The sequence below is a fragment of the Crinia signifera genome, chromosome 3 (assembly GCF_055691185.1).
Source record: "Crinia signifera chromosome 3, ASM5569118v1, whole genome shotgun sequence".
In the NCBI taxonomy this organism is placed as follows: domain Eukaryota; kingdom Metazoa; phylum Chordata; class Amphibia; order Anura; family Myobatrachidae; genus Crinia; species Crinia signifera.
The window spans coordinates 108690904-108712979 of NC_139219.1; the positions used below are offsets into that span (position 1 = coordinate 108690904).

The window sequence follows — 22076 nt, forward strand, 5'->3', positions numbered from 1 at the left end:
TGCATTGCATGTGCATCCGTTGCGCATGCAATTCGATGCAATGTGATGAAACCTAAAGTATGTGCTTGCACATGCAATGCAATGTGATCCGTGCTAGTACAGCACGGAAAGCACGCCCACAAAGCAGCGTGTATGGGCTGCTTTAATCTCTAAAGCCACAGGAGGGAAGTCCACCTTCCTGCCATCGACCCCACAGGCGCCCAAGCGTCCTTTCCCTTCTCACACCCAGCAGTCCTTTCGGACCGGCAAATTCCGCCCAAAAGCCGGGGGTGGTGCAAATGCAGCCAGAGGCTCCCGAGGTAAATTCAGGAAGCCTGCTGCTTTGGCCAACACAGAGCGGCCATCCGGGGCAGCTGCAAGTAAACCTGCAGCATGACGGTGGGGCTCCAACAATAGCTCCGGTCGAGGTGGGAGCCAGACTGGTGTCAATTCTTGGGTACGGGGTCTTATTTTGCACGGCTACAAGCTGGAGTTTGCAAAACAACCACCTCCACAGGTTTTTCAAATCAGGCCTTCCAGTGTCCCCGGTGGACCAAATGGTATTGCAGCACGCAATCCAAAAACTGGTGCAGGCCAGAGTAATAGCCCCGGTCCCTCCCCTAGAAAGGGGTCAGGGTTATTATTCAAACTTGTTTGTTGTCCCAAAACCGGACGGGTCGGTTCGCCCAATACTGAACCTAAAATCCCTAAACCCATTCTTGACTGTGACCAAGTTCAAGATGGAGTCCTTGCGGGCCGTGATAGCAGCACTGGTGGAGGGGGAGTTCTTGGCATCCTTGGATGTGAAGGACACCTACCTCCACATCCCAATTTGGCCACCTCCTCAAAAGTACCTGAGATTTGCGCTGTTGAACGATCACTATCAGTTCCGCGCACTGTCGTTCGGCCTGTCCTCAGCCCTGCGCATATTCACCAAGGTGATGGCGGAGATGATGGTGGTTCTCAGGAAACAAGGGATCTGTGTAACACCATACTTGGACGACCTGCTTGTAAAGGCTCGGTCGTCGGAGGAATTGCAGGCGGCCTTACAGATTACCATGCAGACCCTGTTGGGTCACGGTTGGCTCCTAAATTTAGCAAAGTCCTCTCTGATCCCTTCTCAGAGACTCCTGTTCCTGGGGATGGTGTTGGACACGGCTCTCATGAGAGTGTTCCTGCCACAAGAGAAGATTGTGGCCATTCAACAGCTGGTCACAGGCTTGTTGAAAACACTGCAGGTGTCAGTGCATCAGTGCATTGTCTTTCTAGGAAAGATGGTGGCCTCTTTCGAGGCCCTTCAATTCGGGAGGTTCCACAACAGGATCTTCCAGCTCGATCTACTGAGCAAATGGTTCGGTTCACATCTTCAGATGCATCAGAAGATTGTGTTGTCTTCTCGGACGAGACTGTCACTCCAGTGGTGGCTCCACACGCCTAACCTGCTGGCGGGGCGAAGGATTGGCATCCAAGATTGGGTCTTAGTCACCACAGATGCGAGCCTCCTGGGATGGGGTGCTGTGACCATGGGTCAGTCCTTTCAGGGCAAATGGACCCTCTTGGAAACACGTCTCCATATCAACAACTTGGAGTTACGTGCAGTGTATTATGCACTCCTGGAGGCGGCCTCTCTCCTCAGCGGACATGCGGTCCGCATACAATCAGACAATGCCGCTACTGTGGCGTTTCTGAACAAGCAGGGCGGGACCAAAAGCAGGTCCTGCATGCGGGAAGCAACAAAGATCCTGTCTTGGGCATAGAGTCACTGTCGGGCTCTGTCGGCCATCTTCATACCCGGGGTGGACAACTGGGAAGCCGACTTCCTCAGTCGCCATGAGCTTCACCCCGGGGAATGGAGCCTACACCACCAGGTGTTCAGTGCTCTGGTGGCTCGGTGGGGGAACCCACTAGTAGAAATGTTGGCATCAAGACACAATTGGAAGGTGTCCAGGTACTTCTCCAGGGTGAGAGCCCCTCAGGCAAAGGGAGTGGATGCCCTATCCATACCGTGGGTGTTCAACAGCCTGATTTATGTCTTCCACCGATTCCCCTAGTGGCTCGGGTGCTAAGGAAGATAAGGAGAGACGGAGCTGAGGTCATCCTAGTGGCTCCAGACTGGCCACGAAGAACGTGGTATCCAGATCTTCAAAGGGACTCGTGGCGTCTACCTCTGCAAAGAGACCTGCTCATGCAAGGTCCGTGCTTCTTCCAGGCCTTAGAGCAGCTTTGTTTGACGGCCTGAAGGTTGAGCAGCAGATCCTAACAGAGAAAGGATTTCACACATCAGTTATCAAGACCATGATGAGTGCTAGGATGCCGGTAACGGCTGCACATTACCACCATATCTGGAAGAGATATGTAGGATGGTGTGAACAAGGGAAGTTTGCTCCGGCGGAGTTTAAACTTGATAGATTCCTCAGATTCCTTCAATCTGGCTTGTATCTGGGCCTACATTTAGGCTCCTTGAAAGTGCAGGTATCTGCACTGTCTGTATTTTTCCAAAAGAAGCTGGCTAATATACCTTAAGTGCAGACGTTTCTACAAGGCGTTTTGCACATACAGCCTCCTTTTGTGGCCCCAACTCCACCATGGGACTTGGATGTAGTTCTGACGTTCCTTCGATCCTCCTGGTTCGAACCTCTGGAGGAGATAGATTTAAAATATCTTACATGGAAGACGGTGGTCAAATTAGCCTTAGCTTCGGCTAGGCGGGTCTCTGAGCTGGGGGCGTTAACCTGCAAGAGCGCTTATTTGATCTTCTATGAAGACAGGGCAGAATTACGCACTAATCCGCGTTTTCTTCCCAAGGCGGTGTCAGCATTCCACGTGAATCAACCAATTGTGGTTCCTGCTAGCGGCCCTCAGTCTGAGGTGCCAACATCTTTGGATGTGGTTCGGGTTCTCCGGGTGTATGTCCGGAGAACGGCTAGAATTCGTAAGACTGAAGGACTTTTTGTCTTATATGAGACCCAAAAGATCGGGCGCCCTGCTTCCAAGCAGTCTATTGCACGCTGGATCTGTGCAACCATCAAACAGGCTTATGTGGTAGCAAAGCTTCCTATGCCTGCTGGGATGAAAGCCCACTCAACTCGTTCAGTGGGGACTTCCTGGGCGGCTGCCCGAGGAGTGTCGGCCTTACAATTATGTAGAGCCGCTACATGGTCAGGCCAACACACTTTTTTTGTCAAGTTTTACAAATTTGATGCTTTGGCCACTGAAGATACTCAGTTTGGACAAGCGGTGCTGTTGCATTCTCCGCACAATCCCGCCCGTTCTGATGTCTTTGGTATATCCCCATCGTTATGAACGAATTCCCTGTATCCCATAAGAATGTAAGAGAGAAAATAGGATTTCTCTACCGTCCAATGGGATACTGGGTTATACTATGGGGATAGAGATCCTCCGCAGGAGAGACAGGCACATTAAAGCTTTCAGTGTGAGTGCACTGGCTCCTCCCCTCTATCTCCCTCCACTAGTCAGTTTAGAAAAATGTGCCTCAGGAGAGGCAGTGCTTTCTGGATGCTCCAGATTTTTTCTTCAAATTTTATTTAGTTTATTATTTTGGGGCGTTGCTTTGACCAGGCAGCTGTCCTACTTCGAGGGTGACAGGGGTAGGGTCAGTCCCCGACCTCTTAAGGTGCAGAGCTGACCCTGCTGCAGGATAATCTGTCCTGAGTGGGGCCTGTCACCGCACAGCATTGCGCTGTAGCGAGCAGGCCCCCCAGCTGCCGCACACCCCCTGACTGGTCCGAAGACCTCTGTGGTGAGTACACCCCAAACCGCTCCGTGTGGCAAGATGGCTGCGGCAGTAGCGGCGGCCCTCTCGCAGGGACCGCGCGACCCCCCATCATCACACTGGCATAGGGTGATGCCGCTGGACCACCAGGGATGCCCAGAGCGTTTTAAACCATTTTATGTGTAAAGCGCTTCTTATGCCAGTTTAAATATACTGGAAGCGCCAGCTCCGTGTAAAGGGGGCGGGGCTTCGCTCAGAGCGGGACTAGGCTCTGCTGGGCGCGCTCTGTCTCTGCTTCCTGCTTCTCCACGCATCCAGAGGTCGCCATTACAGCTCCTCAGCGGCGTGGTGGATTTGATCCTTTGCAGCAGCGGCAGAGACAGCAAGTTATAACAGCGCAGCAGCGTTGCTTGGCTGTGTTATTTACACTGTATATAACATATAACTGTGTTTTGTGCGTTACCAGCTCACTCAAATCCGTGAGTTAAAGTTTAGGTTGTACTGGTCTCCTCATATTGCTCTGAGTCTACCCCACTGGCTAGTTAACCACTTGTACATACACCATAGTCCCTAATACAGAGGTGCATTACACTTATACTGTGTAGAGTTACAGTACATCAGGTGTGGGTGTTGTGTGTGCGCTGCTGGGGTTGTCCCGTTGCTTCATCATGGTGAAAAAGTTAACATGCATGGTGTGCAGCACAAAGTTAATTCCAGCTTCACAGTCACAGGTTACCTGTGAGCCGTGTATGCTACCACAGCCCAGTGGTGTAGCCACTCAGGTCAGTGGGGTGCCCCCACAACTTGTGGATGGGTCACAGGCTGATAATCAAGAGCCTGCCTGGGCCAGCAGCATAAAAACGCTGATGGACTCTGTTGCTTCCCAGCTCTCTGCAAATACACAGCAGATGCAGAGGGTGCAAAGGGAATTAGCCATGTTGTCTGCCAGGGTTGATATTCTCACCCCTCCCCCTGCTCAGCCTCCAAAGCGGCCTGCTACTGCAATGGCCCCTGACTCTGATGATGATGATAATGACAATGATAATGATAAGGGTCCTGAGGAAGCTTTTTTTACGAAAGCGTACGCTCGACTAACTACACACCTAGTGTGTCTAATACCCCACTTTCCCCTCCCCACTTACAAACTGTATATATATTTGTTGTTGGCTACATTGGGGTTTCCGTTGGACATGGTCCCCAATCAGTACACTGACACGGTCTCTGGCGCCAGAGCCGTGTGTGTCCCTGCCTGTTCTAGATCCACATGAGCGAGGGAGTGCACACAGGCACACCTCAGACTCAGCTCTGCGGTTGGAACGCAGGTTGTGGAACTACTGGCTCCAGCAAGCCTAACAGCAGCGCTGAAACGGCATCACATCCGTGTTCAAGCGCGTGCTGGTGGCTGCACTAAGTGAGCCTCAGGACTATTGTGATACATTGTATATGATAAAGTTACAAACCTGACTTATCCACATTACATGACTTTGGTAATATAAACAAGTCTTCCGTGCCACACTATATCTATTATAAATAATAACGGTGATAACGGGTAGTGGGGTCCCGCTAGGTGAGGATTCTTATCCTTTTTAAAAATCACTATTTGTTGTCTTACGTGTTGTCCAGTCCTTTTTATATCTTCGCAACTATTTTAAATGAACTCAATAAAAGTGATGTTTTACTAAGTATTATTTCTCTAGGTGCACCAAGAAAAGGCACTCTTTTCTGTCCTCCTTAAAATATCCTGTCTGTGCCTCTGGTAGCACACCCTCGCATTTACATATATTCAATTAATCAATTATGCTATGAGGGTCCACCCGTTTGTTACAATAAACCTACCTCTGTGCGACTGACAAACCTTTCTCTAAAAGGGCAGGGCGGTACAAGTCCAGTCGGACAATGCAACTACGGTTGCCTATATTAACTGCCAAGGAAGGACAAGGAGCATGCCCTGTATGAGGGAAGCCACCCGGATATTCTCCTGGGCGAAACGCCATGTAAAAGCCCTGTCGGCCATCTTTATACCAGGAGTCGACAACTGGTAGGCGGATTTCCTCAGTCGTCACAATCTCCACCCCGGGGAGTGGGGACTTCACCCTCAGGTGTTCCAGGACCTGGTAGATCTTTGGGGGCTCCCTCAGATCGACCTTATGGCCTCACGGTTGAACCACAAGCTGGACAGGTACTGTGCCCGGACCAGGGATCCAGGGGCAACAGCAGTAGATGCCCTGACTTGGACGTGGGATTTTCAGCTGGTGTATCTGTTCCCACCGCTCCCGTTGCTGGCACGGGTGCTAAAGAGGATCCGCCACCAGAGAGTATAAGCCATTCTAGTGGCTCCAGACTGGCCTCGAAGGGCCTGGTACGGGGGACATTCAGGCCATGCAGGTAGAAGACCCGTGGCATCTTCCTCTAAGAAAAGATCTTCTCCTCTAGGGCCCGTTTGTCTTTCAGGACTTACCACGGCTGCGTTTAAGGGCCTGGAGGTTGAGCGGCAGATATTGGGCCTCATGGGACTACATCCCTCTGTAATTACAACCATGACGCGTGCCAGAAAACCGGTCACGGCTTCTCACTGCCATGTGATATGGAAGAAGTACATAGCCTGGTGTGAGAAAAATGCTTTGCCACCACAGTATTTCGTCTTAACAATCTGTTAAGATTCCTTCAAGCCGGTTTGGACTTGGGCCTCCGGTTGGGGTCCTTGAAGGTACAGATCTCGGCTCTGTCAGTATTTTTTCAGAACAAACTGGCGCTGTTGCCGGAGGTCCACACCTTCCTGCAAGGGGTGCTCAGGATTCAGCCTCCCTTTGTACCACCCACCGCGCCTTGGGACTTGGATGTGGTCCTCACCTTCCTTAAGTCCTCTTGGTTCGTTCCGTTGGAACAATCGGAGTTGAAACATCTTACTTGGAAGACTGTTGTCCTACTGGCCTTAGCCTCAGCCAGGCGGGTGTCTGAGCTTGGGGCATTGTCTTGTAAAAGCCCTTAACTGGTATTCCACGAGGATCTGGCAGAGCTCAGGACCAGGCCGCAGTTTCCAAGGTTGTGTCTGCATTTCATCTGAACCAGCCTATTGTGGTTCCTTCCAGCGTGGTACATCCTGATATCCCTCTCTCTTTGGATGTGGTACATACCCTCAGGATGTATGTTAAACATACGGCTAGAATCCGGAAGTCGGATAGTTTATTTGTATTGTACAATGCGCAAAAGAAGGGCTCTCCTGCATCTACTAGGACCATAGCCCGGTGGATTCGATGCACGATACAACAGTCCTATGCATCGGCTGGGTTGTCCCTTCCTCCAGCGTTGAAGGCCCATTGCACAAGGTCTGTTGGGACTTCTTGGGCGGCCGCCCGAGGGGTTTCGGCTCTGCAGCTGTGCAGGGCCGCAACTTGGTCAGGGAGTAACACGTTTTCAAGTTTTACAGATTTGACACTCTGGCCAGGGAGGATTCCCAGTTCGGACAAGCGGTTCTACAGCAGACTCCGCACGTTCCCGCCCGTCTTGGTAGCTTTGTGACCTCCCCATAGTTTAACCCAGTATCCCATTGGACGGTAGAGAAAATAGGATTTTGGGTACCTACCGGTAAATCCTTTTCTCGTAGTCCATATGGGATACTGGGAGCCCGCCTCTGTGAGGCTTTCTGCTGTAACGACATGGTTACTAACACGGTGAGGGCTTGTTGCCTTGTTGTCATATATTGACCTTCTTCAATGTTTATGGTGAACTCAGAAGTTGTTATGATTCACCTCTTTTGTTATTTTATGTTTATTATTTTGGTTTGGGTGTGCTGTGAGAATCTCACCACGTTATTGTTCACATAGCTCTCCTTCGGCACAGTTTTTCATTAACTGACTAATGGAGGGAGATAGAGGGGAGGAGCCAGTGCACCCACACTGAAAGCTTTAATGTGCCTGTCTGTCCGGCAGAGGATCTCTATCCCAGTATCCCATATGGACTACGAGAAAAGGATTTACCGGTAGGTACCCAAAATCCTATATTTAATACCTATCTGTAAATTCCTTTCTCTGAGTTCTTATGGGACACAGGGCGCCCGCCGCTGTGCGGAGTTCTGCCTTACTCACTCTGGTGAGCTGTGGACCATTACTGGGTCCTTTCATTAACCTGGTTCCTTGACGGTTAACAAGGGTGAAGGTTACTAGAATAACCTTATCGTTTACATCATGTAACTCAGCTGTTCATGAGTGTGTTATCACTTGGGTGACATAAAGTTGTCCCAGTTGGGACACCAAGTGTTACAAATGTTGTCAATAGTTGACATACTATAAGGCCCTGAAACTTCCACGTGTTTGTGGTTGCTACAAGGGTATCTGTTTGTTGAAAGTTATGTTTGGGTGTGCTGGATGAATCTCACCACATTAAATATTACACACATTCCTCTCATATTGTTCTTCTCCTTCGGCACAGTTTTCTATTAACTGGCTAGATGGGAGGGGAGCAGAGGGGAGGAGCCAGTACACCCTGTATAAAAGTTTATATGTGCCTGTCTCCTACGGAAACCCTCTTTTCCCCATTGTTATGAACAAATTCCCTGTATCCCATAAGAACTCAGAGAAAAGGATTTACCGGTAGGTATTAAAATCCTATTTTTTTTAATATTTCGACCTGAAATTTGGCACGCAGCACCGGTTGACGATTCTACGCATACATGCCAAATTTCAGCTCAGTACGCCCAGTCACTTTTGAGGTGCAGTCCCTCAAACACCATGCCCCCATCCGAAAAGTTCCCTATGGGAAAAATCAGTTAGTTGGATTCAGCCTTAATATAAGGGCACGACTTATAATATAATATATTATAAAATATATATATATATATATATATATATATATATATATATATATATATATATATATATATTTCTGAAATGATTACACCTATGAACAATATTTTGAGTACACATCTTGCTAAGACCATTACACATATTATGTTACATGCAGAATGACGCGGAATGAGGGCTGCCTCCTATGGAATGACGGCCTTTTAATTCGCCATCCTTAAGCAAAAATAGCATTGAAACTGCTCCATTATGCAATATTAAGACCCCGATGTTACGGGAAATGGGGGTTGAGAGGTGATATTAGTATGTTCAAATACAGGATTGAGAATCATATGGAATTAGGACATGATTTGTTCACTAACAGACCTATACTTAGGACATGCGGGCATGTACTGAGGCTCGAGGAAAATAAATTCTGTACTGAATTAAGAGGATTCTTCACCATTAGAGCAGTAAAACTCTGGAACTCATTGCTAGTGGGGGTGATTACAGCAACGACTGTTAATGAATTTAAATCAAAACTGGATGCATTTTTGACCACTAAGGGAATCCTATAGATATGACTTACTCAAGTCAGTAGTTACAAGTTAGATATGTTGAACTCGATTGACTAACGTCTTTTTTCAGCCTTAATTACTATGTTACTATGTAAGGTCATTTTTTTTTCTCGCCAGTCTAAAGCATTCTGCCTGTCAACTCATTTAGTTTGCCTCGCCTGTCTAAAGTTGTAGATTTAAACTTTTTTTTTTGTCTAATTGTTTAAACTCTGTAATGTTGTTCTGATTTTGCCTATTCAGGGTCAAACTGTCTAAGACTCTAAATAGATCCGACAGTTTCAAGTCAGGTTCCAGACAATGTGAATTAGACTTTTTTTCTGTTGGGACTAGTGTACAAAACAATAACATTTTATTTGATTGTGTGTATATAATAAAGCGGCACTCAATTGGTTGCTATAGGTTACTTGCCCAGGTGCCTTCCAACGACCAGGTCTGGCTCTGGCCAGCAAATAGATAGCTGGGAGGCGGCACTCAGACGGTTTTCAAGTAAAGTGCATATTTATTGGCAAAGTTTCAGGGCTATTTCAACCCTTTCTCAAGCCATACAAGTGCAATAAAATGTGACAAAAAATCTTAAATACCTTAACACATATTGGGGCAGATGTATTAAGCCTGGAGAAGAGATAAACTGGAGATAAAGTGGAGATAACTTGGAAGAGTTAACGCACCAGCCAATCAGCTGTGTTTGAAATATGACAGTTGGGATCTGATTGGCTGGTGCGTTATCTCCTTCCACTTTATCTCCAGTTTATCTCTTCACCAGGCTTCATACATCTGCCCCATTGCTTCTCCTCTACTGCCACTGAAGCATGTCACCGGCAAGTTCCTGGTGCATCCCATCCTGCTCTCACCGGGTGGATGACGTCATCAGAAGTCCCCGCCGTCAGCTAAGCTGCTGTTTGCTTCAGCGTCTGATGACCATAGCAACCGTCCTGCATGCAGAGACTGTTTAATGTTCACCTGAAATGATATATACACAGATAAACATGTATCAAATAAGAACAACAATAACAGACATAGTGATCCAGTGAGAAATCATGTATGAATAAGTAATAGAACCCTGTCTAGCAGGGATATGTGCAATACGGGTGAAGTAAACTTCATCCTGTAACAAGCTACAGATGGAGCGCCTCTCATTCAGTCCCGGCACCGGCCAGAACCTCACCTCTGGTTAGCACCAGTGGAGAGGGATTAAACTGGGACACGTTTGCATCTCGTCCCAGTCTCTGGGCGGTGGTGTAGCGGGTCCATGTCCGTCTCCGCTTCAGAGAGACGGGTGGGGTCAGGGCAGCGAGTGGGAACGTCGGCGGTGGGGACACGGGGGGAGCTCAGTTGCCACGGGGGCATCTCGTGCGCAAGTGCCCCCCTGGCGGGAGCTGGCGATGGTTTCGCCAGCACCTGCAAAGATGAAGCCGGCTACATCCTGTAATATCTTCTATGATACAATCGGAGAAAACATATATACTCCTTCTGACCTCTTCTATCAAAAACAGTCAGAACCATATTTAGGAAATATGTGTGCGGAAAATGTGTATCTATATATAAATGTTAAAAACAACATCTCTGCACTCATGGACTGCGACATTCTGGACCTCTGCGCAAAAAAATAAATTTATTTGAAAAAATTATTATAAAATTAACAGAGACTCTACTATGTGTATTCTAATGGGCTATTGTTGCCATAATTCCTCAGTAGTCATATTCAGGCTACTTTGTAGTTACGTTATTAATAGCTGTTATGAGCCTATGACAGGCATGCTGGATCTTATAGTGCCTGATAAGCTACGCCTATTTTAGAACCCATTCTATATGGCCAGGCTATGTATGATGCCTTCTGTCTGTCCTAATCTATTGCCAACTTGTCTTCTTACCAGAGACTGGGCATCAAGTGTTACCCATGTGTAATTACAGAAAGCATCCTAGCCAGAGTGACTCCTTAAGATCTCTGGGGTGCACTTTGTCTAGTTGGTATATCCACTTGGCTTCTAACTTAGTAACTTTTTGCCCCTGTTCCCTTCCCAGTGAGACACAGGGACCTGATCAATAATTTTGTGGCGTATGGTGGCGATGCTATGATTGAATTCAGCAAAATGCCACGTCGCTGGCTGCTCACTTGTACCACATCACCAAGTCGCTCACTTGTAACGCTATAAGACACAGCATGCCTGCCATAGGCTTATAACGGCTACTAATAACCTAACTACAAAGCAGCCTGGATATGATTACTGGGGAATTATAGTAATAATAATTGATGATGATATTTATATAGAGATTTTCTCCCAATAGGACTCAAAGTGCTTTACCATTGTCTTTACAGCTTAAAATACAAAACAAGCTTAACAGTAGATATCAGTAAAATGCTTGAGTAAATAGGTAAGTTTTTAGTCTATTTTTAAAGGATTCTACAGTGGAGGCTTCTCTCACTGTGCAAGGAAGAGAGTTCCATAGAGTTGGGGCAACAAAGTTGAAAGCTCAGATGAATTCAGGGAAATTCTGGGTATTGTTAATAGTCCTCCTTCAACTGATTGTAGTAATTGAGTAGGAGAGTAAAGGCCCCCATACATTAGGCCGACTTGTCCTCAGGACAAGTCGGACCCAATTCTCCTGTGAGCCGCCCGGGAGCTCCCCGGGAGGCTCACATACAATTTGGCACTTGATGAGCCAAATTTGACATGTGATAAATCGCTTGCGATTTATCACATGTCGGGAAGCAGGGGGCGAGCGGTGAGGTGCAGGGGGGGCGGCGGGTGCTGACCTGGCCGGGGCGGTGTGATGATCAGTCTCTCTTTCAGCAGCGCTGCGGGACGGGACGTGCAGTGGCAGGTATTAGATTTTTAAAATACCTAGATTTTTTAAAAACGGCCAGTAATTTGACAGGTTTTTTAAAAATCTAATACCCGCCGCCACTGCGCGTCCCGTCCCGCAGCGCTGCAGAATGAGAGACTGTGATCATCACACCGCCGGCCAGGTCAGCACTCGCCGGCGCCGCCAGCCAAGCGCTCAGGGACCCGCTGCCCGTCCCACTGCTCCCCCGGTTGCCTGCATGCATATGCCTGTCAGGTGGGCAGGCATATGCATACAGGGAGGTCGGACGTGATCTTATGTGCAGACCGTCCGACCTCCCTGATCCGGTCCGATGCGCACGGGACCGCGCATCGGATCAGATATCACACACCTGCGATTTTGGGCCGGTTATCAGCCCAAAGTGATGAAATCGTCCCAAAATCGCATAGTGTATGGGGGCCTTTAAGGTGCCCATACACTAGTTAGATTTATCTTCAGATCTTGCTGGTTGGAACAAAAACATGGTTATGGATGAGTGACAGTTTTCCAGCATTTCCAAGCAAATGTTCAACAGTCATTTGCTCTCATCCATAACCATGTTTTTGTTCCAACCAGCCAGATCTGAAAGATAAATCTGCGTGTGTATGGCCACCTTAAGGAATCAGCAGCTGCTGCAGGTACCTTGGGCATTGGTCGTGTAGGGCCTTGAAAGTGAGTAAGCCAATCTTGAAAACAATTCGCCATTTTACAGGTAGCCAGTGAAGGGAGTAGAGAATGGGAGTTATGTGGCAGGAGCAGGGCTGGTTAGTTAATAGTCTGGCAGCTGCATTTTGTACCAGCTGCAAGCGGTGCAATTCTTCTGATGGGAGACCCAGGTAGCATTGCAGTAGTCTAGTCTGCATGTATGACTTTAGGCGGGTCTTCTGAGGGAATTAAGTGCTTGATTCTGGCTATATTCCTTAGATGATAGCATGAGGATTTGATTGTGGCTGACGCCTGATGTTTAAGTGTCAGGCCACTATCCAGGACCACACCAAGATTCCGCACGTGATCAGAGCTTTTTAATGCTGTGCCCCGAGCATAAGACCTGTCAGTTGGCTATGCTGTCGTCTTGTCCTGTGGTTTATTATCAGGACTTCTGTTTTATCTGGGTTCATTCTCAGCCAACTGGCACTCATCCATTATGGCAACAATAGCCCATTAGTATAGACATATAATATTTTTTTCAAATAAAAAAGAGGTCCAGAATGTCACAGTCCACGAGTGCAGAGATGCTTGTCTGTTGTTTTTTTTTAAATTTAAATATAGATACACGTTTTCCACACACATATTTTCCTAAGTATGGTTCTGACTGTTTTTGATAGAAGAGGTCAGAAGGAGTATATATGTTTTGTCCGATTGTATCATACAAGATATTAGCTTGTCACAGGACGAAGTTTAATTCACCTGTATTGCACATATGCCTGCTAGACAGGGTCCTATTACAGGATACGGTCATTGGGTCACCAGCAAGTTGTTAGACCGTCATTAGGTTGACAAGTGTCTAGGCCGACCGGGTCACTAGGTCGACATGGGGTTTTTCACTGTTTTTTGAGGCGACAGGTGGTATTTAATGCCATACCATCCACTAGGGCGTGGCGGCAGAACAAAGAAGTGTGCCAAGCGTAGCGAGGCACCAAGCTCAAAGCATGGCGAGCACAGCGGTGCACTTTAACCTGTGTCCATGTCGACATTCGGGTCAAAAACAGTGAAAAAAACCATTTCGACATTTTGACTGTCGACCTAACCCAGGTCGACTTTATGACCCATGTTGACCTATAAATGCATGTTGACCTAAATGCATGTCGACCTAATGACTGTAACAACAGGCTGGTGACCAACTGATCCACACCACCTATTACTTATTCATACATTATTTCTCACTGCATCACTATGTCTCTTATTGTTCTTATTTGATCAACGTTTATCTGTGTATATATCATTTCAGGTGAACATTAAACAGCGTCTGCAACCAGGATGGTTGCCATGGTCACCAGACGCTGAAGCTCCCAGGCTCTTCACCGCGTCTCAGCTGACGGCAGTGACGTCATCCACACGGTGAGAGCGGGGTGGGACACGCACTTGTTATATGGCTTGAGAAAGGGGTGAAATAGCCCCGAAACGTTGCCAAGAAATATTCACTTTACCTAAACACTCTCTCTCCCCTCTCCCTCTCTCTTCCCTCCCCCCCCCCCCCCCCCCCGGGTCTACTGAGGTCAGCTGTGCGCGCACACACACACACCCCCGTGCACACAAGGCATTCCCATGTGCTCTGCACTAGGCATCTGCACATGCGCACACGTTAAAAATTGAACCCGAATAACTGCCATTATACTGTTCTTTAGTTCCTATTAGTAGTGTTCCTTCTAGGAACTAGGGTGGGCAGGGCGGGAGGGGGTCGGACCGGGCCCGCCGACGTCACTGTTTTGGGCGTGCCCGAGCCGCCGACGTCACAAAAGAGGCGTGCCTGGGCCACGCCGTGACGAAAAAGGGCCGGCCCGGCTGGCTGCGTCGCGTAAAGGGGCGGGCCCGGCCGGCGGCGTCACGTAAAGGGGCGGGCCCGACCGGCGGCGTCACGCAAAAGGGGTGGGACCGGCCGGCGACGTCACGCACAGGGGGTGCATCCTGGCCACCCGGACGGCTGTACACTGCCGGGCATCACTAAGTACAGCGACGCCAGGCTTCCCCGGTCACAACAGAGGGGACAATGCAGGCTGTTTTAGCGGGGCGCTGCCATAGGGGCAGGGCGCATTTTGCACTTTAAAAATCGGGCAGGGCGCAGCGCCCCGCTAAAACAGCCTAGCGGGAACACTATATTAGTGTTTATCAAATCAGTCAGGTGTGTCCCTAGCATTAGAAAAGGTGCACCCACCCTTGGGTGGTAGAAGTCAGGGGTCTGGCAGAAGCTGCAGGGGGGGTGTCAAGGAAGCGGCTTTAGTTAGATAAAATGGACAGTGGACTTACCAGACTGGAAGGTAGAGGGGTATAGTAGCATGAGTCCTGAGAGAACCTGACAACCTCACAGACAGCAGGGCCACTCTCTTGGTGCAATACAGTGGCAGCAGAGAGCATTCAGGAGGGAAGCACCCGTCTCAAGGTGCAGCACTATCAGCAGCAGCAGAAGCCAGCTCTTAGAGCACTCTGCTGGGAGACATGATCCATCTGCTGTCACAGGGTGCTGACCAGCCAGAAGTCCCTGCCCCACAGGAGGATGCAGCCTCTGGGGAAGGAGCTGGATGGCAGCTGGTGCCAGCACCCCCACTGCCTGGGAACTGCAGGCAATGGAGGAGTTAGCAAAGCATTAGGTGTGTAGGAAGTGGGAGACCCGGCGGGAAGGCAGTATGGGACCTGGTTTGCAGGCAGCAGGGATCGGGCGGCTGGTATCCGGAAGACAGATCAGGCGCTCAGACCTCAGATGCAGCGGGGATCAGCAGGAGCTCAGTGGTGCACTGTGATTAGGCCAGGCCCCCACATGCTCAAGTTTTGTAATAGCCGGGGTGGACCTGCAGTGCTCGGCTGTTACGGCAAGTGCACCCGGCCGGCCTCCCCCAAAAAATATGGTTGCCAGGAAGCAGAATCTGGTTGCCGTGCAGACCTGGCCACCGGGGTCTGTCAAACCCTGGTCTAATATATATTATGCTACATAAGTGGCGCTTACCTACATTGCTATGGCAGCCTCCTCCTCTCTGCCATGTCACATATGCCAAACCGTCCACCTCAACCCCCCCCCCCCCCCCACATACCTTATGCCAGCTGCCTCCTTTCCCCAGACTTTAGAAGTCCCGCACAGTGAGCCTCAGTGTCCCCCCACAGCAGTGCATAGTAAGGAGCACAGCATTCTACATGCCGCACATAATACATACGTCAATGGACACACCATGAGACTGTCAGTAAATGAATGTACCTGGAGGTGCCATATTAAGGCCTGTCGCCAAAAGGTGGCCGTGCGTGCTGGGCTGTGGTACCCAGGTTGCCGTCTCCCCTTTGTTAAGCTCCTACGCTTCAATTATTCCTGGCGCATGAACTGTCTAGTGTGGCGTACTGTGAGCGGGAGCTGGGGATCTGCATTGCCATGACAGTGCAGTACAATGCCTTAATGAGAGACTCATGTACCTATGACTTACTTGCCCACCCTCAGCAGCAGACCGGAGGACTGGGACTTGTTGTAGAGATGGATGAAACTCTCTACACCAGGCTTTCCCAACCACGGTCCTCCAGGCACATCAACAGTGCATGTTTTAGTGATATCCAGGCTTCAGCATAGATGGTTTAATCAGAATCACTGAGGTACTAATTAAGACACCTTTGCTCAAACCTGGATATCTACAAAACCTGCACTGCTGGTGTGCCTTGAGGACCGTGGTTGGGAAAGCCTACTCTACACTAAGAGAAAGTACAACGTGGGACACAGCAGTGGGTCTTCGGTGGCATATGCCGAGAGATGGGGGCCTGCTTTATGAAAGAAGTGGAACGCAGAGAAACGCCACAACCCTGCTGGATGTGATAACCACATATGTTGCCCCTGGGAGTGTCATCTATAGTGGCTGGTGTGCCTAAAAAACTGATGAGTTGGTAGTGGCCGGTTACGAGCACACCAGGGTCAATCATACCTATAACGTTGTGGACCCTGATTCGGGAGTGTATACACAGCACATTGAGCGTATGAGGGGGCCACAAGTGTGACGGGCGCAGTGAGGATTACTTTACATGTATTCCGCGTCTGCTCACTGCGCTCGCCACACTATATAAAATCAACTCCACGCCGACGTGGATAGTGGGGGTATGAAAAGGTCGGAGGACGCGTTCCGCTGCGCTCGCCGCACTTTAGGTTCACGTGGATAGTGGGCCAACGGTGCGCTTTCAACATTATGGGGTGGTGTGCATGCTGGGGGGGGGGGGTTAATATGGGGTCGTATGGATAATGGGGGGGTACCTAAAATAGAAGGGAATACATTCATTCTTAATATCGCATCCCATTACAAGTGTTTGTGTCGTACAATGTGTGGTCAATGATGCGATAAGATAATAGCGGGAAAAATATACCGGAAAAAAAACAAAACATTAATTTCTACTATCGCATGCTTCGCATGACACTACAAGTGCAGATGCGATGCGATTTTCCTTACGCAGAATAGCCCACTAAGCAAATAGCTTAGTGGCGCCCAACTAACCTATAAGTACCAAAAAAAATTTGGGGGGAAAAAGTGAAGTGTTGTGAATCCTTTCCAGATGCACTGTAATTAGCAGTTACCACATGCAGCCATACACTTTACACTTGCTATATAATTAACCCATCCTGCTGTTATCGTTTGTATGTATTATTCTACTGTTTGTGGCCTAAACTACTATTTCAACCTTTAATAAAATTATGTTGTGCACTTATTTGATTACCCAAGTCTATACAATATAAGGTACTTGTTTCCTAGCACGGCCACAATCGTAACTAATCGTGTCCCTTAATTAAGGGACACGATTAGCCCGATGGACCCGATTTCCTTTGAAATCAGGTCCATTTTGCCGGCTAGGAAACAAAAATCGGGGGCATCGCGTCGGTCGGGACCATTAACATTGGTCCCGACGCGACCGACGCGATGCCCCCGATATTTGCATTGACTTCAATGTTAAAAAAAATTTTAACATTGAAATCTTGTCGGGAACTGTAAAATATCGGGGGCATCGCGTCGGTCGGGACCATTAACATTGGTCCCGACGCGATGCACCCGATTTTTACATAGGATTCAATGTTAAAAAAAATTTTAACATTGAAATGGTGTAAAAATGTTAAAAAATGTGAAATGGGTCAATATGACCCATTTCACATTAAAAATGTCCCCGTCGTCGCCCCACGATAGACGGCAACCCGAAGCGTGGCGAGCGCAGCGAGCCCGCGAGGGGCGGCGGTACGCGTCCTCCGACCTTTTCATGCCCTACTATCCACTAGGGCGTGGAGTGAGAATAGAATAGTGTGGCGAGCGCAGCGAGCCACCGAGCCCGAAGCGTGGCGAGCGCACGCGGATACCTTCACAGGTAAACGCGTCCCTTCGCGGGCTTCACAGGTGTCCGTGGCGACGCCGACAACTGTGAAGCCCGCGAAGGGACGCGATTACCTGTGAAGGTATCCGCGTCCCCTCGCGGGGCTCGCTGCGCTCGCCACGCTTCGGGCTCGGTGGCTCGCTGCGCTCGCCACACTATTCTATTCTCACTCCACGCCCTAGTGGATAGTAGGGCATGAAAAGGTCGGAGGACGCGTACCGCCGCCCCTCGCGGGCTCGCTGCGCTCGCCACGCTTCGGGTTGCCGTCTATCGTGGGGCGCTGTGTACACGCTTCAATTTGGGGGGGTTTGGAATTTTTTTCATTCAATCCAATGTAAAATTGGGTCCCAGGGACCCAATTTACATTGGATTTAATGAAAAAATCGGGTCAAAAATCGGTCGGATCGGTCGATCGCATCGCATGCGACCAAATCGCATGCGATGCGATCGACCGATTTTTTTCAGCACGACCACCCCGATCTTAATCGGTGTGGCCGTGCTAGGAAACAAGTACCCAATATAATATATATATATATATATATATATATATATATATATATCACACAAATATTACCTCTGTATTACTATCCACTATTCCCATATGCTGCTGCATTTAAGAAGGATGCATCCTGTTAACCCTGCTATATAGATCAAAAATATAGGAACTGGTTAAATAACCACTTAGAGAGAGCTCATACAGTGATATTAAGACAAATATAGTTTAACCTGAGTGCCAACGTTGCTGTGAGAGATCCTCAAAACATAAGTGCAAAATGCCAGCATTGCACACAGCGACTCTTCTTTTAGTAAAATAAATACAAGTACAACCAAGTCAATTAATTTAAATTTAGTTAAATATTTCACCCATCGACGCTGTAATTCTTAGCTGATATTTTGAGGATCTCTTGCAGCAACGTTGGCACTCAAAGGATTAATACATTAAAAAATCCATGTACACATTAAATTAGTCTCTGGAATTTACATATATAATATGCTACAGTACTGAATTAACTTGCAGGATTTTTTTTGCCAGCCACTATATAGTATAAGGATCAATGGATCCACTTATTTAATTCAGTATTATGCCAGTATTAACAAGTACAGGTCAAATTAAACTATAATATAGACAAGATTAGCTAACAAAATAGTATATTTTTATCATTGCCATTAAGTTGTTTTTTTTGTTAATGTTTCCTCTTTTAATGTAACTTATTTGAATTTTTTTTTTTTAAATGTGTAATCTGTTTACTTTCCCCTATAGGTACTTGGTATATAATGGGGACCTGACTGAATTTGATGTTGATAATATGACCCTTATTCAGAAAGTTCATGCTTTTCTGATGAATGACTGTTTGCTTATAGCTACGTACTTCCCAAGTCGCAGAAATGCATTTAAATATGATGCACTACATAACTTGGATGACCTTGCTGTAGTGAATGTAAAAGAAAACCCACCCATGAAAGATATGTTCAAGATCCTGATGTTTCCTGAGAGTCGCATTTTTCAGGCAGAAAATGCAAAAATAAAGAAAGAGTGGCTTCAGTTTTTGGAAGATGCAAAAAAGAATAAAGTTTTGAATGAAGAGTCTAAAAAAGATGCCGCTGCTCTGTGTTCTCCTACTGTGGCAGACGTATCACGTAACCCATTTTTGAATGCAGAAAAGCCAGCTGAAGAGGAGGAGGTAGACTTGTCTTTGGAATGGATCCAAGACCTCCCTGAAGACTTGGATGTCTGTATAGCCCAGAGACACTTTGAAGCAGCGGTTGACCTTTTGGACAATTTAAATAGTTATTTACAAGATAAACCTTCAAGTCATTCTGTGCAAGAATTGAAAGCGAAAATTGATGTGCGTGTTAGGCAGCTAACTGATGTTTTAGTTTTTGAACTTTCTCCAGACAGGTCTCTGAGAGGAGGACCAAAGGCAACACGTAGAGCAGTCTCCCAGCTTATTCGTTTGGGTCAGTCTACCAAAGCATGTGAGTTATTCTTGAAGAACAGAGCTGTTGCAGTGCATACTGCTATACGTCAACTGAGAATTGAGGGAGCAACATTGCTTTATATACATAAACTTTGTAATGTCTTCTTTACTAGCATGCTTGAGACAGCCAAAGAGTTTGAGATGGATTTTGCTATTAATATTGGCTGCTATTCTGCTTTCATTGTTTGGTCCCGTTCTGCTTTGAAGATGTTTGTTGATGCTTTTAGCAAACAGGTCTTTGATAGTAAGGAAAGCCTTTCTACTGCAGCAGAGTGTGTAAAAGTTGCAAAAGAACATTGTAAGCAACTTAGCGAAATAGGTTTAGATCTAACCTTCATACTCCATTCCTTTCTAGTGAAAGACATAAAAGCTGCTTTGCAAAGCAACAAAGATATTATTATTGAGGCCACAAAACATCGCAATTCTGAAGAAATGTGGAGGAAAATGAACCTCATGACACCTGAGGCTTTAGGAAAGCTTAAAGAAGAAATGCGAAACTGTTGTATAAACAGTTTTGATCAGTATACAGGTGAAGACTGTTGGGTAAACCTAAGTTACACTGTTGTAGCCTTCACAAAACAGATCATGGCATTTTTAGAAGAAGCACTTAAACTGTACTTTCCAGAATTGCACATGATTCTTCTGGAAAGTTTAATGGAAATAATCCTGGTTTCAATTCAACATGTAGATTACAGTTTGAGATGTGAGCAAGAATCAGAAAAGAAATCATTCATAAGGCAAAATGCATCGTTTTTGTATGATACTGTTCTTCTTGTTGTTGAAAAGAGATTTGAAGAGGGTGTTGGTAAGCCAGCTAAACAACTGCAGGATTTGAGAAATGCATCTAGATTGGTCCGTGTTAACCCTGGCACTACATCCATTGTCTAGCAATGCAATTATTTTTTTTATGAGATATGCTCCAGTGAGGACTACTTATTGTAATAGTGTGTACACACGGGCAGATATGGCTTCCGATGTTGCCGATATAGTGAACATCGGAAGCCATATTGCATGCTTTTTTAGGGCTTGCGAGCCCGATGCGCTGCCAATGCGCGCTCCCGTGTGAGCGCAAATTGGCAGTGAAATAGAGAGGGCAGCCAAGACAATATAGTGCAGATCTGCACTATATCTGCACTAGATCTACCATATCTTCAGTAAAATATTTGATTATGCCTTGCTCAGAAACAAGTGCTTTAAATGAAACCACACAGTATGACTGTTTCCATATTTGCTCAACTCAGTTGCAAAAAATTATTCACCAAATTTAATTGCATCAGTATCCCTAGTGGGGTCAAGTCTTCATGAATAATCTGTTAATCTGAAGGTGTGTTAAACATGTCAATGTTTCAGCAGAATGTTGCAATCCTAATATCCATCTAAATTAGAATTTTCAAAGTTCATATGTCATTTTTCCCAGTTTGTCTGAAATTACCTTTGGCATTTGTGTGGTGTTTCTCGCAAAGCTAAGCTATCAGGAATATGATATATTTGTTTATAACACTCTTGCATGTATAACAATATAAATTTTATTATTTTGTAAGCAAAAATTGTTTGGTTCTGGGCCACAATTATACCTGTAAAATATAGATTGTCCTGTGAGTATTTATGTTGTCTTTTGTTCTTCCACACTTATCTAATACAGTACTCAAATCCTGCAAAGCCTGCAAGTGAAAATTTGTAATGGTGGTGGTTGTACAGTCATGCAATTCTAACTTGCACTTCCCAGCCATCATGTTCTATATAAAATTCCCCCTTTTTAAATGTTATATTAAAATAAAGCATAACAAACATTAAGCAATTAAACCGTTGTATGTACTTGAATGTCATTATTTTATTTGTGTTTAAAAATATGTATATATTTTACATTTAAATAAAATCTAGTGATCAACATTTTTTTTTTTTCAATTCTTTACTTTAGAGATTTGGGAAAATTGATTTATTTAAAAAATGGGTTAATGATGTTCTAAATAATGCAGATTTTTGCTTGGATTTATTGTGCACTGTGGTGGTTATACTGGTTTACTCGCAAAGGCACAATCACTCTCTAATGGGCAAAACTATAGTATATGCACTGCAGGTGGAGCTGATGTAGCATGTGCATAGAGAGTTAGATTTGTGTGTGTTTTGTACTTCAAACTGATATCTATATTGCAGTGTAAAAATAAAGCAGCCA

The 22076-nt window shown here is 46.7% G+C and overlaps 1 protein-coding gene across 1 annotated transcript in view; it reads left to right on the forward strand.

Annotated features, from left to right (window-relative positions):
* EXOC8 (exocyst complex component 8) overlaps window positions 1-21793 on the forward strand; it is a 32987-nt gene extending 11194 nt beyond the window's left edge. The window contains exon 2 of the mRNA XM_083176364.1: window positions 19186-21793. Coding sequence (XP_083032490.1) covers window positions 19186-20791 — 1606 coding nt within the window. The 3' untranslated portion in view covers window positions 20792-21793. The remainder of the gene's footprint in view (window positions 1-19185) is intronic.
* Window positions 21794-22076: the final 283 nt, after the last annotated feature.